Source organism: Calonectris borealis, chromosome 3, assembly GCF_964195595.1.
Source record: "Calonectris borealis chromosome 3, bCalBor7.hap1.2, whole genome shotgun sequence".
Taxonomy (NCBI): Eukaryota; Metazoa; Chordata; class Aves; order Procellariiformes; family Procellariidae; genus Calonectris; species Calonectris borealis.
The window spans coordinates 40571381-40586000 of record NC_134314.1 but is presented as its reverse complement, the minus strand read 5'-3'; the positions used below and the strand labels follow the sequence as shown (position 1 = coordinate 40586000).

General features: G+C 36.2%; 1 protein-coding gene across 11 annotated transcripts in view; it reads left to right on the top strand.

Moving 5' to 3' along the window:
• SNX14 (sorting nexin 14) overlaps window positions 1–14620 on the top strand; it is a 56022-nt gene that overhangs the window by 15552 nt on the left and 25850 nt on the right. For 4 of the 11 annotated variants that reach the window (XR_012672925.1, XR_012672923.1, XR_012672926.1 and 1 more), the window contains 10 exons: window positions 2142–2226; window positions 4482–4638; window positions 4934–5009; window positions 5816–5860; window positions 5952–6032; window positions 6178–6292; window positions 8780–8935; window positions 9224–9348; window positions 10443–10501; window positions 13999–14025. Coding sequence is in view for 3 of the 11 variants with exons in the window: in XM_075145420.1 (XP_075001521.1) it covers window positions 2142–2226; window positions 4482–4638; window positions 4934–5009; window positions 5816–5860; window positions 5952–6032; window positions 6178–6292; window positions 8780–8935; window positions 9224–9348; window positions 10443–10501; window positions 13999–14025 (926 nt within the window). In the remaining 8 variants the exon portion in view is untranslated. Of the gene's footprint in view, window positions 1–2141; window positions 2227–4481; window positions 4639–4933; window positions 5010–5107; window positions 5127–5815; window positions 5861–5951; window positions 6033–6177; window positions 6317–8779; window positions 8936–9223; window positions 9349–10442; window positions 10502–13998; window positions 14026–14620 lie in introns of those variants that run through there. The other 7 variants (XR_012672924.1, XM_075145421.1, XR_012672930.1 and 4 more) reach the window with 6 other exon arrangements.

Sequence of the window (14620 nt, the reverse complement as noted above, 5' to 3'; positions counted from 1 at the left end):
TTTAAAGCTTCAGTAGTTAGCTGAAAAGGGTTTTGACAGAATGTTTTATAGCCTTTCAGCTCTGATACAGTGTCCTTTATAACCTCATTTGAGGAGAAATTCATCACTGATTGCAAAATAAAATAGTCTTATACCTTTGCCAAACAGCTGTACTTTGATTTGAATTTATTATTAAAGGCTTGAAAGCAATAGTTCTAGCTAATAGAGATAAAATTTTTAAATTCAGGAACTACTATGGGTAAGAAAAAACAGACTGTTTTTTTTCCCTTTTTTAGGTTATATCTGTATACTTTTTTGCCAAAGAATCTTCTACTTTTGAATTAAGACTTAAAATTACGAATTGCTTCAGTGAAAAGAAATCCTTTGTTTTCTGTTTAAGGCTGCCTGTATGGATTTTTTGAGGCGTGGTTGTTGAACAAAGTAACAAGCACTTCAGGCCAATCAGCTCTTAAGTATATGCTGAAATATTTTTCTCTCTCTCTCTCTCTTTTTTTTTTAAATCTGGATTTTCCTTGTTGTGGCCATTTCTGGGTTCGTTATGGGCTTTGGAGGGAAAGTGAAGAGTTTCCCATTGTACAGTGTGGTGTAGATAGCCCTGCATCTGGTTGAAATTTTTGTCAAAAGTTGATAGTGTCTACTATAGTGTCAATAATAATTTGCTTGCTGTGCTCTTTGACTTACCTCTGCAGGAATACACTCCCTTATCCCTATGTTCCATAGGAAACTCTTGATTTATTGAAATTACTGTTGAAATGTGAGTCCCAAAGGACAGGGTTTTCCATTGGTGAGCAGAAGCTCCTACTTTCTTGCTTGTAAGTAGGAGTTGACCTTAATTTAGTTAGTTACTTTTAGGCAGTTCTAGTCAATTGTACTAGCTTGTCTGGGCTGGCCAGGTCAGGTCATAGCTGTGCACCTCAGGTATTACAGGGTGTGCAGGGATACATGCTATTCTGCTTGTACGAATGAATAAAAAAAACCTTTTCTCTTAGCTCTGGCCATTGCAATTACACTGTCTCTTTCCTTGTCTGGCAAGACAAACTTTCATGCTTCTGTTTCATTACTTAAGGTCTTTATTTGACTTAGTATTGAGGAGGGGCAAACTCCATTAGGAACAAAAACATGTTCAGAAGTCTTAAATTTTGAACATTTGCAACTGCATGTTTCTGCTTCTCTAAGACGTCTTTTGCTCTTACTTAAAATAAAGGGCATGCAAAATGTAAATCAGTTTCTAGATAATTTTCTGTGGAAACTACTGCAGCTGATAAAGAAGAATCCATTGAAACTGTACAGGCTGGGGACTGACTGGCTGAGGAGAGAAGCTCTGCTGCAAAGGACCTGGCCCCTTGGTAGACAGTAAGCTGAGTATGAGCCAGCAATGTGTACTGGCAGCAAAGGCGGCCAACAGTATCCTGGGCTATATTAACAGGAGCAGAGCCAATCAATCAAGGAAAGTGATTGTCTGGCTTTACTTGGTGCTCTTTAGATGGCATCTAGGATACTGCATCCAGTTTTGGGCTCACAGTTACAAAAGAGACATTGATAGAATGGAGCAAGTTCGACGAAGGGGCCAACCAAGATCGTTGGGGCTGGAGCATTTGACCTGTGAGCAGGATCATGTGATATTATTGTTAGCACTAACGGACGTCTTGACTCAGTAACTCAAATTCTGCCATCACCTGAGCTGGGACGTTTTTTCTGCATATACATAGAGAGTACGGTTTCGCTTTGCTTTTAGTCCTTGTGGACGTGATTGTTAAGGGTTAAGGTACACAATTACTAAAAGAAGAGTGTAGTTAACTTTTGTTGGTGGTCAAATCTTCATGTAGAACTAGGTGTCATATACTGTGACTTGGAAATCAAGCTGTATTACTATAATTATTGCAATGGAAGAATCATAATGGGGACAAGTTGACGATAAATGGTATGGCATTTAGTTCTACATGATGTTGTATGCTTTGCCCAGAAGAATGAGCATACTGTCAGTTCACCCAGGGAATTCATGGGTTGTTTCTTAAGGGTTCATTTTATGGTTAGAATGGGGACATATAAGCAAATTAATATGTTTGGTAGTTGTTGTCTGTAATAAATTTCGGGGAAAAAAACTAGAACAATTCTGTTTTTATTTTAAAACTATTCTTTAGGTGGATATTCCAACTGTTGTAACAAAGAAAATGCTCAAGGCAGCAATGAAACACATCGAAGTGATAGCCAAGGCCAGGCAGAAAGGTAAAGACTTAATACGTTGTCAGTTTCAAAGGGCAAGTATAAATGTTTCTTCTTCCATGTTTGTTATTATAATTGCTAAATCTTTTCATCCTCACTGCCTTCTCTTTAAAAAAAAAAAAAAGTGATCCTTTTGCATTTTTCTTCTGGAGATTGCAAAGACAAATAGGGAAAAAGTTACAGTACAAATAATCTCTCAGTTTTGATTTTCATTTCCCCATGTTGAAAATACTAGATTTCTTTCTCTGTATGGTAAACAGGAATGTGTTTTTTGTCTATTCAGAGCAATCAGTATAATTTAGCAATGCTTCTTCAAGTTTTTTGTCTATATTCCAGATGAGCAATTATAAATGAAAGGATTTGCATGTCCGTGTACTGTAACTGTAACTCTTACAGGTAGAATGATTTCACATCTGCACACTAACATGAGTAGTTAGTGGAGTTGTTCAATATGTCGAAAAGTTAGGTTTACGTTTATAAGCCATGGAGAGACTTTGAGCAGTAACATATTTAATTATTATCCAAATAAAAATGTCTTCACAAGCCTAATGTAAAAAATACATTAAAACTGCACATTAAAGGAATATTTGGAAAATAGAACACTTGCTGTTGGAAAATAGTTATCTCTGTTTTTTTCACTGGCTGTGTTCCACAATGCTGTATCTACTAAATGTGGTTTCATTCAACTTTTAAGCATAGATGTTTACTTTCTCTGGAGTCATGAACTTTCCTCCCTTCCCTCAAAACGTCTGCTTAATATCCATAAATATATGCCATTGGTCCTGTGAGTAGTGCATAATGAATAACATGAATAACGAGGCATAGCGTGATCACGTTAGATGTTTTTCATGGCACAACAACAATTTCAAGATACTAGATTATCTTGCGGTTATCTTGCCAAATTTCATATTTCCTTTGATTTCTACTAAGGAGTTGAAAACACTTTTCTCTAGCAGCCAAGAACGGTATTTTAAATGTACGGCATTGAAAAGATAGCCATTTTCTTCAGTGTTTTAAAGGAAAAGACTCGTTCCCTGATGGCAGATATGTGAAGTAGCAGCTGAAAATTACTTTTAGAAGTGCCCTCTAGTAAACGTTGCTAAACCAGCCACTGTAATACATGATTCAGAGGCAGCTTCCAGGCCTTGCTTTGGTTGCTCGTTGAGCCTAGCCTTTTCTGTTTGTTTATTTTCTAAATCCTTTTTCAAATTGTTGCTTTAGGGGGCATTTCCTTTTTTCCTACTCTTCGCACCCTTACGTCTCTTAGTAATTCCTCACTATTTGCACAGACACCTCCATGATTCATTCACTCCTTGCCAGGAAGTGCATGCCTCCCCTCTGCTTTTACTGACACCAACCAGGCAGATTTATCAGGCAGTATATATTCCTGCACCCCCCATATCAGCTGATACCACTCATAGTTCTTGGTTGTGAAGGACAAGCTAGCAGACTTCTGTACTAAATTCAATATGCTGGAAACAAACCTTAACCTTCTAGATAACAGGTATGTGTTAGTACCTGACCTGTGCCTGGTGTGGTTCTTGGCATGAAGCTGTCCCGGATTGCTAGTGCAGCTAGGTGTGATTTACTGCAGCTCAGTTCTTGCCTTTGAAGTGATTTGAAGGAATATAACATTGTTGCTTCTAATTAATATGCATAGTTTTTAACTGATAGCGCAGGTATTCTTTCAACTCCATGCAGCTACTTATAAGAGGCAGCAATCGTGCAGATCCCCATGCTGGTTTTGGTTTGATTTACGTTGTGTTTAAAATGTATGTTCCTTCACATTTGTTTCTAAATGTTCTAAGCAGGAAACAGATATAACAGGATTGAATAAAAGTTTATGTTGATTTCAAATTGTGTCGTAGGCAAGTCAGTAGGTAGAAGCCCAATAAGTGGGAGACCGTGAAGGAGATCAGGAAAAAAGCAAGTAGAGGCAGGCTTCAGGCAATGCAGTTTTTTAGAAGAATCAAGATGTTGAGTTCTTAATAATTATAAATGAGAAAACATTCTGGAAACCATGCAAACTGCAATCGTTTGGTGAAGGAATTCTTATTTCAATGTGAGCTTTTATTTTTACATAGCCAGGCTTCAAAGTCTAAGCCAAGGTTCTTTTGTAAAGTTTCAACATTGTATCTCTTTGGCAGTTGTACATGTACTAAAAGTATTAACTTTTTAGCTCAAATGAAAAGCAATCGTCTCTTATTTCACAATAAGAAAAAGCTGAAACAACTCGTAATATTGTTTTTTACTTGCAGTAAAAAACTCAGAATTTTTGCAGCAAGCTGCTTTAGAAGAATATGGGCCAGAACTCCATGTGGCTTTGAGAAGCCGAAGAGATGAACTTCACTATTTAAGAAAACTTACTGAACTTCTTTTTCCTTATATTTTGCCCCCCAAGTCAACAGAGTGCAGGTATAGAAATTTTTTAGCATTGTATTCTTCAAAGTATCTGCATACTGTGTAGTACAATAATTTTGGGGAGTGAAAGAATGAACTCCAAAGTCATCCTCCTCATCCCTCCTTCTTATCCCTTTGCGTATGAATTTTTTGATTGGTCTTAAAAATATTCTAGCACGCTTAAGGAATTATTAAATATTAAAATATTTCCCAGTAAAATATAATGGCATTGGAAACTTCACTTAGAAAATTGTGTAATCTAGTATTGGTTCTGATTTTTTTTCTTTCTTTTTTTTTTTCCCCTTTTTAGATCCCTGGCTCTCCTGATACGAGAGATTCTGCCTGGTTCTGTTTTCCTTCCCTCAATGGATTTCTTAGCTGATCCTGTAAGACTTTGGAGTACAGGAATAGTCTTAATTTATTCATATTACTGTTCTCCTACAAAGTATGTTGTGGTAAAGCAAATGATGCACAATGACTGACTTGCTGTGCATTTTGACTGGGTAAAAGAAAAAGAAATCTTGTGGCCAATGTTTTTGTTTGTTCGTTATAAATGGTTTGAGTGCTTAACTGACTGAACTGACTAAAATACAGTATTGGCATGATCTCTTAAGAATGTATTTTTAATGAAGGACTACAATTCCTGTCAAATGGGAGAATGCTGTGCTAGTATAAGCACTTTCAAATTGCTATAACTACATTTAAACAAGGGCTCAATTACTTGAACTCTAGCTGTATGTATCTTTATAGCAGTGTAAGTAAACCAGCCTTTTTGCAGCTGTATTGAAATAAATTCTTTTGTCCTTAATTCTGCAAATAAGAGGGCATTTATTTCTAAAGATGGAATACTGCCATCTTTGATTTAATTTATGCATATATTTTAATAGGCAAAATTGCACTGTAGCTGTGGAAGTATTAGTAGTTCGTTAGATCTGCACTAACAGTAAAAATACTTTGTAGAGCTTTCCTCTACTGGGTAAAGAATGTTTCTGTGCAGGTCTCTTCAGAAATTCCCTGGCTTGTAAATACTTGAAGACACTGTTGAAGGTTAATTCTCAAACATGTGTTTCCAGGCTTTTTAAGTATTAATATATTCACAGGTTTAAACTTGGGCATAACATAGTAGTGAAATGATTTTCATCTAATTTGTTGAGTTTCTTTAACAGTAATTTTGTATTGTGTTTTCCTGCAGGACACTGTCAACCATTTGCTGCTGATCTTCATTGATGATAGTCCAGTGAGTACTGACAAAGTTAAAACAGTAGTAATTTATTCACCCATTAAGGAAGCTTTCTTACCCAATTGTCTCTTGTCATTTTTTTCTACAGCCTGAGAAAGCAACTGAACCTACTTCTTCATTGGTTCCATTCCTTCATAAATTTGCAGAGCCAAGAAATAAAAAACCATCTGTAAGCAAAAGCAACATTTATTTCCTTTCCTGTTTTGAATAAGTGTTTTACTTTAGCTGTTGTTTTTGTTCTACAACTCCTTGCATTATTTATGTACTCACTGAAAGTTTGAAAATTGGCTGACTGCATTTTTAACCTACTTAAGGTCCTGAAACTGGAGCTAAAGGAGATTAGAGATCAGCAAGACCTTTTATTTCGGTTTATGAACTTCCTGAAACAGGAAGGAGCAGTCCATGTGCTGCAGTTCTGCCTGACTGTGGGTAAGATTGCATACGTGTGCTGAGGTATATTTGATGATCTTTAAAACCTTTAAACATTTGCATGTTGAAGTGAATATTCAGTCTCAGAACTAGGCAGCATTGTTAAGCAAGAGGTTACCTTTCAGGATCTGTGTTCACTTACTTTAATATGTCCTCATTCTTGAATGCTAATTTTGGCAATGTTGATGTTGGTGTGGACTGTAGGTCTTAGTTGTATTTCAGCTTATTGATAAAGGTTGGACATTTTAAAATAGAATATTCTTGTAAGAAAAAAGTTCTGTCCACTGATACAAAGTACAGCTGCTTTTTTTTAATATGCGGTTACTAAAGTATTACTAAAATGAGCTGTTCATCGTGAAAAGCTTCTCATGTTCTTTTAGCTTTAAAATTCTGATTTCTGTAAAGAACAGAAACATAACAGGAACATTAAAGGTGTTGAAACCTTCTATTCAGTAACCTGTACCTTGCTTATGAGGCATGCCTTTGGTTTTGCCATTACACAAGTGTTGTTTGAAAAGCCTTCTGTTTTCCAATGATAAGGTTTTCTGTGAAGTTTCTGTAAATTAGAGTGGTTTATTTCAAGTTTTTTGGTCAAGTAGTAGTTAATTACTGGCTTACCAAAATAATGGGGTTTTTTGGGTTTTGTTTTTAGTAAACAAGTATTTCCATGTTGCGTAGGAAGTAACGGGTGTGTCTTCATATTCCAAGCCCATACATAACATCAGGAAGATGTGAAATTAAATTAGACAGACTTTATCTCATAAAATACTGCAGAAATCATTAATCATTATGTAAGAGAAATATAAAGAATCTCTGTGCGTGCAGCTTCTTATGTGCTCGTAATCCTTCCAAATGTGTTGGCTTTTTGTCAGGAAAATCTCCTCTCCTCACCAAAAAACAACAAAGCAATTACCTTTTCAGTGCTGGTGGTACCTGCAGGGGGTTCTAAACTGACCTTTCTAGAGCTCTCTAGAGCTGCTTCCAGAGCAGGAAGATTACTCAAACTGTGGCTATTGCCCATGATCAATCTTTTTTCTGGGTAAACCTCAGTATTTTCTTCCTTCTAAACTTCTCTTGCATTGTCATAGGTGGCAAGTCTGTATATTAGCTTGTCGTGGTTTAACCCAAGCCGGCAACTAAGCCCCACAGAGCCGCTCACTCACTCCCCCCTGGTGGGATGGGGGAGAGAATGGGAAGAGTAAAAGCGAGAAAACTTGTGCGTTGAGATAAAGACAGCTTAATAAGTAAAGCAAAAGCCGCGCACACAAGCAAAGCAAAACAAGGAATTCATTCACTACTTCCCATCGGCAGGCAGGTGTTCAGCCTTCTCCAAGGAAGCACGGCTCCATCATGCGTAACGGTTACTTGGGAAGACGAATGCCATAACTCCGAACATCCCCCCCTTCCTTCTTCTTCCCCCAGCTTTATATACTGAGCATGACATCATACAGTATGGAATACCCCGTTGGGTCAGCTGTCCTGACTATGCTCCCTCCCAGCTTCTTGTGCACCTGGCAGAGCATGGGAAGCTGAAAAGTCCTTGACTATGTAAACACTACTTAGCAAGAACTAAAACATCAGTGTGTTATCAACATTATTCTCATATTAAATCCAAAACACAGCACTATACCAACTACTAGGAAGCAAATTAACTCTATCCCAGCTAAAACCAGCTATAAAACAAAGAATGAGATTTAAGTCTCTCAAGTTATGCTATCCCAAACTGTCTACTGTAGGCGGTTCTTCACTTGATAGAAATATTTTGGATAAGAAGCACTTAATGAGGAAAATAAACCCCCAAAAAACCCAGAAGGGTCTTGGTAGACTTTCTCTGAAGAAGTTTGTTTTTGTCTAATAATTGCAAAATTAATCAATCAAAAAAAACCTACCATATTTTCCTTTCCTTCTGGCCAGTAGTCATGCTATTTACGAGATGGGCCAATAAATCAAGTAGAATTGCACATGTGCTGAATAGAATTTTTATTTTGTCAAGGGAAGTTCATTCTCAGGTTAGTCTGATATTAAAGATATTATTGATAATATTATGGGTTGGTTCTTAGGAATGAAATAGCAGCAGAATAGGCAGATGACTGGTACTAACGGGCTGTTGGGGCTCTGTGTGGAAATCATGCTACAAGATGACTACAATTTACAATTTGGTAATTCAGGAAGAAAAAATTCATTCTCCTGATTCATTCTTCTGCCAGGAACAACTTCATGGATTTATCCTTACTGTGATAAGGAATAATTAGTTTTAATTGCAATATATTTTTAGTAATAATTTTATGAACAAATCTGAATTATAGTTAATAAAAAGTCAGCTACCTTATTACCTGAGATTTTGAGATGTCTTCCGTTTCTATTAATTTTAAAATTTTACAAATTACTATATCTGCTGGAAAATGAGTTGATGTTATATGCTGCTTCAAGATGCTGTTTGTTAGCCAAGTGGATCAACAAATGCATTTTCTTTCCTTTACTTCTCAGAGGAGTTCAATGACCGAATTTTGCGACCAGAACTATCAGATACTGAAAAGATGTCTCTTCATGAGGAAGTACAGAAAATTTACAAAACTTATTGTTTGGATGAAAGTATTGACAAAATTAGATTTGACCCTTTTATTGTGGAAGAGATTCAAAGAAGTAAGTTTGAATTTAGAAGGAATAATTGACACTGGAATTTAAACAGCATACTGTAATACAATGAAGACTAATTCATCTAAATATGATCAATCTTTACTTTTGTCATACTTTTAAAAATTGTTACCCCCTTGCTATATTGTGCTTAAACCTTTTTTTGTCAGTTTATTTCTATTTTTTATGTCAGACTTACAGCAGCTTGCAAAGCCGTCATAAACTCAGACCAGAAAAAAAACAAACTTTATATGCCACATATATATATCTACTTATATTTACAATTTTTTTTTATAGTTGCTGAAGGTCCCTATACGGATGTTGTAAAACTTCAAACTATGAGGTGTCTTTTTGAAGCTTATGAGCATGTACTTTCTCTACTTGAGAATGTGTTTACTCCTATGTTCTGTCACAGTGATGAGGTAAGTGTGAAAGATTTGAAGAGTAGTCTTAAAGCAAGATAGTGGGTTTTTTTTTTTTTTTAGGATACCCTATTTACAACAGTCATGTGCATGTGGAACTGAAAAATATGTCTCTATTTTCCACTTTAGTTGGCATGCCAGAGCTGGGACCAATATCAGAAAGAGAATTGAGTTTATTCTAGTTCAACACATCATCAACAGAATAAAAAAAAAACCTCTTCATTTTTTGATGTAACAATTTGTGTATATCACTGCTATTACAAAATCCTCTCTACTCTGTCTTTTATGATTGCAAATTTGGTGCAAAAGTAATCTGCGTGATAGACATAGAACACTTTTAAGAATCTCTTTATTTACTTTTAAAAATATAATGGTACTTAAAGAAAGAAACAAAGGTTGTATTTGGGTACCTTCAGCGTTATGCATTCTAGCAGCTAGAAGTCAGGTGTCTGTTTTCAGGAGGGTCATTCAAAGCAATTTACTAGGCATTTGAGATTCTTCTATGATTGGGTTCTGAATGCAAGGTTTTTTTTTTTTTAAAAAAAAAAAAAAGGCCAACAGTTGCCTAAAGCCTTCTAATAGGAAACACTTTAAACACAGGGGTGAGTCTGAATTCTTGTCCGTTTTAGAATTTGTGTGTGTAGATCAAGTTGCATGTTAAGCTTCTTGCATTTATTTGAGGCAGAATATATTGACTTGTCCTGGGAAAGGGTGCTTACCTTACTTGGTGTTATTCTTAATAAAGTGTGTTTCTCAAAAATGGTATTGATGGTCATCTTTCTCATAATAGCATAATGCTTCAGATGCTTGATTTTTAACGAGGAGACATGGATTTTGGTGCTTGATTTTACTTTTATTTCTGTTTTGGTTTTTGTTTTTTAATCTGAAGACTATGTAAAGTAAAATGAGTAGTCCTGGGAGCATGTATTGAAATTTGGTCTGTCCTTTGCCAGATGAATATGCTAACTACTAGATTATGGGCAGCTTGCCTTTTACTTCTGTTCTTGTTTCCTGAATTCTGCAATGTCGTTGCATAGTATCCCTTACCTCAGTTAACCCAGTGTTTTCTTTGATACCTTATTTGTCTGTTGTAGTACTTCAGGCACCTTTTAAGAGGAGCAGAGTCACCAACACGCAATTCAAAGTTTAACAGGTAGGTATGGTAGAATCTTTAAGTGTTTTTCTTTGGTTTTTAGTTAAAAGTGTCAAAATACTAAACCACAGGAATTTTGCTACTGCCTGATACTGATTTGACTAAATTTTTAGCTCTACTTTTTTTTAATAGACAAATTACATACTGAAGGAGCAAGCGATATTATTCAAGATGTCTCTTCACTTTGAAGTGTTTTACATTAAAGAATTTAAAATGTGATTTAGACCTCAACATTTGAGAAGGGGGAAGGGAAAAATAAATGTACAGAGAGAATAAGATAACATGGAAATAAAGTGCTGATTTAATTGACTGTATATATGAATACCAGTTTGTTGGTGCAGAGCTGCGTCGTCTTGGATTCCAGGTCTTACAGGGATAGGTACAGTGTGACCTGCATCTAACCAACCTGGTCATGCAATAGGAATCTCCTCTTGTTGTGAGAAGGAGGATTTGCCATTTCTCCTAGATCAAATGTGTTTCCCCCGGCTCTCCCCATTCATTGCAGAAATGTAGTGTCAGAAGCCTTGTTTCTGGGTTTGAGCTGTATACTTACAGACCACCTTCAGGTTCCTTAGGGCCTGAGGAGAAGAGGAGCATCTTCTGTGGTATGGATGGGTGATCTTCCACTGTGGGGATGGGTTGAGTAAGCTTGAGACCTCATCATTTCTTGTCTTTCATTTTATGCTGGCTGGCTCAGTTATAGACTAGCCCAACTGAATTGCTCTTACAGTCTAGCTAAAAGAAGTAAAACCTCAGTGAGACAGTCTTTAATTTGGATAGGCTTTCTTTCTTGGTATGAAATAAGATCCATGGTACTGTAGAAAATGCTGGTGTTTATCATCTTAGATTACTCTTCTAGAGGAGTAGCAACAACTTATTAACTTTTTCTGCTTTCATTAGAGATACACCTAGCAGCACCTCTTGATTTGCAGCCTGCTGCGAGGTGTACTATTGTGAGATCCCTTTTGCCCCTGCTAACGTTCTTCAAAAACTACATGATAGTTCTCTTTAATATATCTCCATTGGTGACATCTATTATGTAGTCTTTATAGTTCTTGTAAATCCAGGGCTCAAGCTTTGGTGTAGTGCTTTCTCAGATCAGTGCTGACAAGCTTCTGTTTCTTAGCAAAGAGGCCTGGAAGGCAGCTAGACCAAACTGCATTTCTCCCCTGTGTGATACTCCACTAGGAATAGTGGCCTTAAAACACACTCCAGCTTCTGTCAAAGGTGGCTACAGGGTTTCATCCAGACCTTTAAATCTGCCTTCTTTCTTTCCCAAAATTATTCATGTCGAGGGTTGAAAGTATCCTGTCATACACTTCTTAAATTTAGTTAAAGTATGAAAACATTTAGGTCGCCTCCTTGGTGCTTTGCTTTCCAAAACAGAAAGGGTGAAATTACCTGGAGTTTTTGAAATACATCTCTGGCTACAAAATAAGCAAATTTTGTTTGGGGACTGTTAGAACGTATTGCTCTGGGATCCATAGCGTTACTGAAAATGTATCTGGTTTACATTTTAGACCAATTTGAATGCCCTGAGTATATATGTTGGTTTATGATACGATATACTGTAGCTTCCTGAAGTGGTGCCTCAGTGGTTATTTCCATGAAACAGAGGTCCTGTCTGAGGTCCTGTCTGCAAGTAGTTTGCCTGTTGCTTTGGAGTTTCCCTCTGCAGAATCTGGTACAGACAATTACTGCCAAGGAAAAAAAAATTTAAAAAGTTTACTTATGGAATTATTCCAGATGTTATCCATATGCACATACCTCATCCTGTCTTCTCTTCCCTATTCTAGCATAAATTCCAGTTGAGAGAAATTACATGCAGAGAGATGAGTTGTTTTCCATATCTTTGATGCTTTTCTAGGGGTACCGTGTGTGTATTGCGTAGATACTGCTGGTTAAAAAGTCAGATCAAGTAGTAGAAGTGAAATCCCAGTGGAATATACGTGTGGGTAATGTGTTGAAAGATTTCAGTTATTGTAAGACAAGAAAATTATAGAGCAGTTTCTAGAAAATACAAGTGGGAAAGCAGGAAGAAATGACTATCAGTGTGTAAGTTCTGGTTTGAATCACTTCTTTGAACTGTACAAAATAATCATAGCTTTTTGGGTACAGATAGGACAAATAATGTGCTATGAAAACTGCTAAGGTAGTAGATGAGAAGTCCCAAGTATTTCTGGAGTGTAAAGAAGTCCTACTGAGGATATTCTTACAACTTGATAACTAGCTGTGGTTGTCAACAGCTTAACTCCATAACTGGTATTTTCCACCTAATGTTTAATGTGTGTGGCCAAAGAAAACCGATGTTTTAAGTTCCAATTCTGGTGATTTAATTTCGGGTGGAAGAGAGGACAAGAATTCCCTCTCTCTCTCTCATATTTGTGTGTTTATAATACATTACTATGTTACTTAAAGGTATTCTGTATTGGAAGTCTAACAAAAAAAGAAAAGCCATTATGTGATATAAACTCCCAGATTTCTGAATAGCTGTTATCTGCCTTGATTTTCTACACACCATGACCACGTGTAGAAATCCTGATTTCTCATCATTGGGATAGCAATAAAATTAAAACATTTCTCAAGTAAAGGACCAAGTAGAAAAGATATTAACAATTTTGGGGAGTGGTTAGGAGTAAAACCCACAGAAAAATAACGGTCTGTAAACAGTTGTGTGCAATGTAATTGTTTGTCACCATCAGTTCCAACTTGGTAGGTTATGTTTCCAGTTTCACAGTTAACATGACTAAAGACAGTGTAAGATGCCTTAGAATCAGTAAAACAAAATCTAAAATTTAAATATTTTAATGCCATATCAGTTTGTCCAGAATTCAGTAGCTCCAGTGAATTAAAATCATGTGTGCAATAACTGTGTTTATGGTTGATCCATTTAAACATCTCTGTTGGAATTACTGAGTTCATGGCTGAGGGATTGGTTCCATGTACCATGTTATATAGCATGTCAAAAATACATGACAATTCTTAAAATCTGTGAAATAATAATAATAAAAAAGATATTTTAATAGTGGTTTTTAGTATATCTAATACCGGGGTCAGGGGGTGGTGTTATTACATAAAATAAGTTCTTTGTATTGGCCAAATGAGCTAGATTCCTACATGACTTCTGAACATAGGTTACAGAAAAAGTTAGCTGCCTGTTTGGCACTACAGGTAACTTTAAGAATGAAAGTCGTTCTCTAGAAATTGGTAGCCACTTGTGCTGAATGTCAGTGAAGACTTGAAAGTTTCAGTAACTGAGGTTTTAAATTCAAAGGCCAAGATTGTGATGATGAAATGTGCAGGTACGGGTCACATTTCACTTTCTTAGGATTTTAGGTCAGGAACTCCTAATTGTACTATGTTTTTTATTAATCTGTCGTGATGGTCACAGCCTATTCAGTTTTTTTGGGATAGGTCTTTCAAATTTGAGGTTTTATTTTTCTTTTAACATTATTTTCTCCTGGGCTCTGAGGTAATTTATGTGCCTGTTGTTGCAGAAGTAGCCTGAGTTTGGATGACTTCCGGTAAGTCTATCTAACACTCGATAAATATTGTGTGTTAGTTACGCTGCATCTATCATGACTGCATCACACAGCAATTGTATATTATAACAGCAATTAACTGCCCATTTTATTTGTAAAAATGTGAATGTCTTCTCTGGACTAAACTGCATTTCTCTCCACAATAAGCTTTACTCTGTGTCGTGTTCACAAGTGTTTAGAAATTGCTTAATTACTAATTTCACAAGTTTTCAATATTGTTTGTTGTTAACGATTTGTCTGTTGTTATTAGTTTTGAAATGTATTTGCATAGCTTGAAGCTTTTTTTTTTTGGCCTGTGACTGCTTACTGCTCCAAAATCTCCTTTACTCCATGTCACATTTCCAGATCCTGTTTGAGGTTTTATCCACTTAACTGCTTGTTTTATCTTGCACAGTTTTGTCCAGGATGATCATTGCCTAACATTGCATGCAAATATAACCATTTTATGAATATTATCAAACATTCAAAACCAGCAGTTCCCCAAATTAGTTCTCTCTGCAGCTTTTCTTGTGACTGTTACAGGTTTGATTACAACATATGCTATTTTTTATAATTTGCTCTAGCTAGTCTGTGGTCA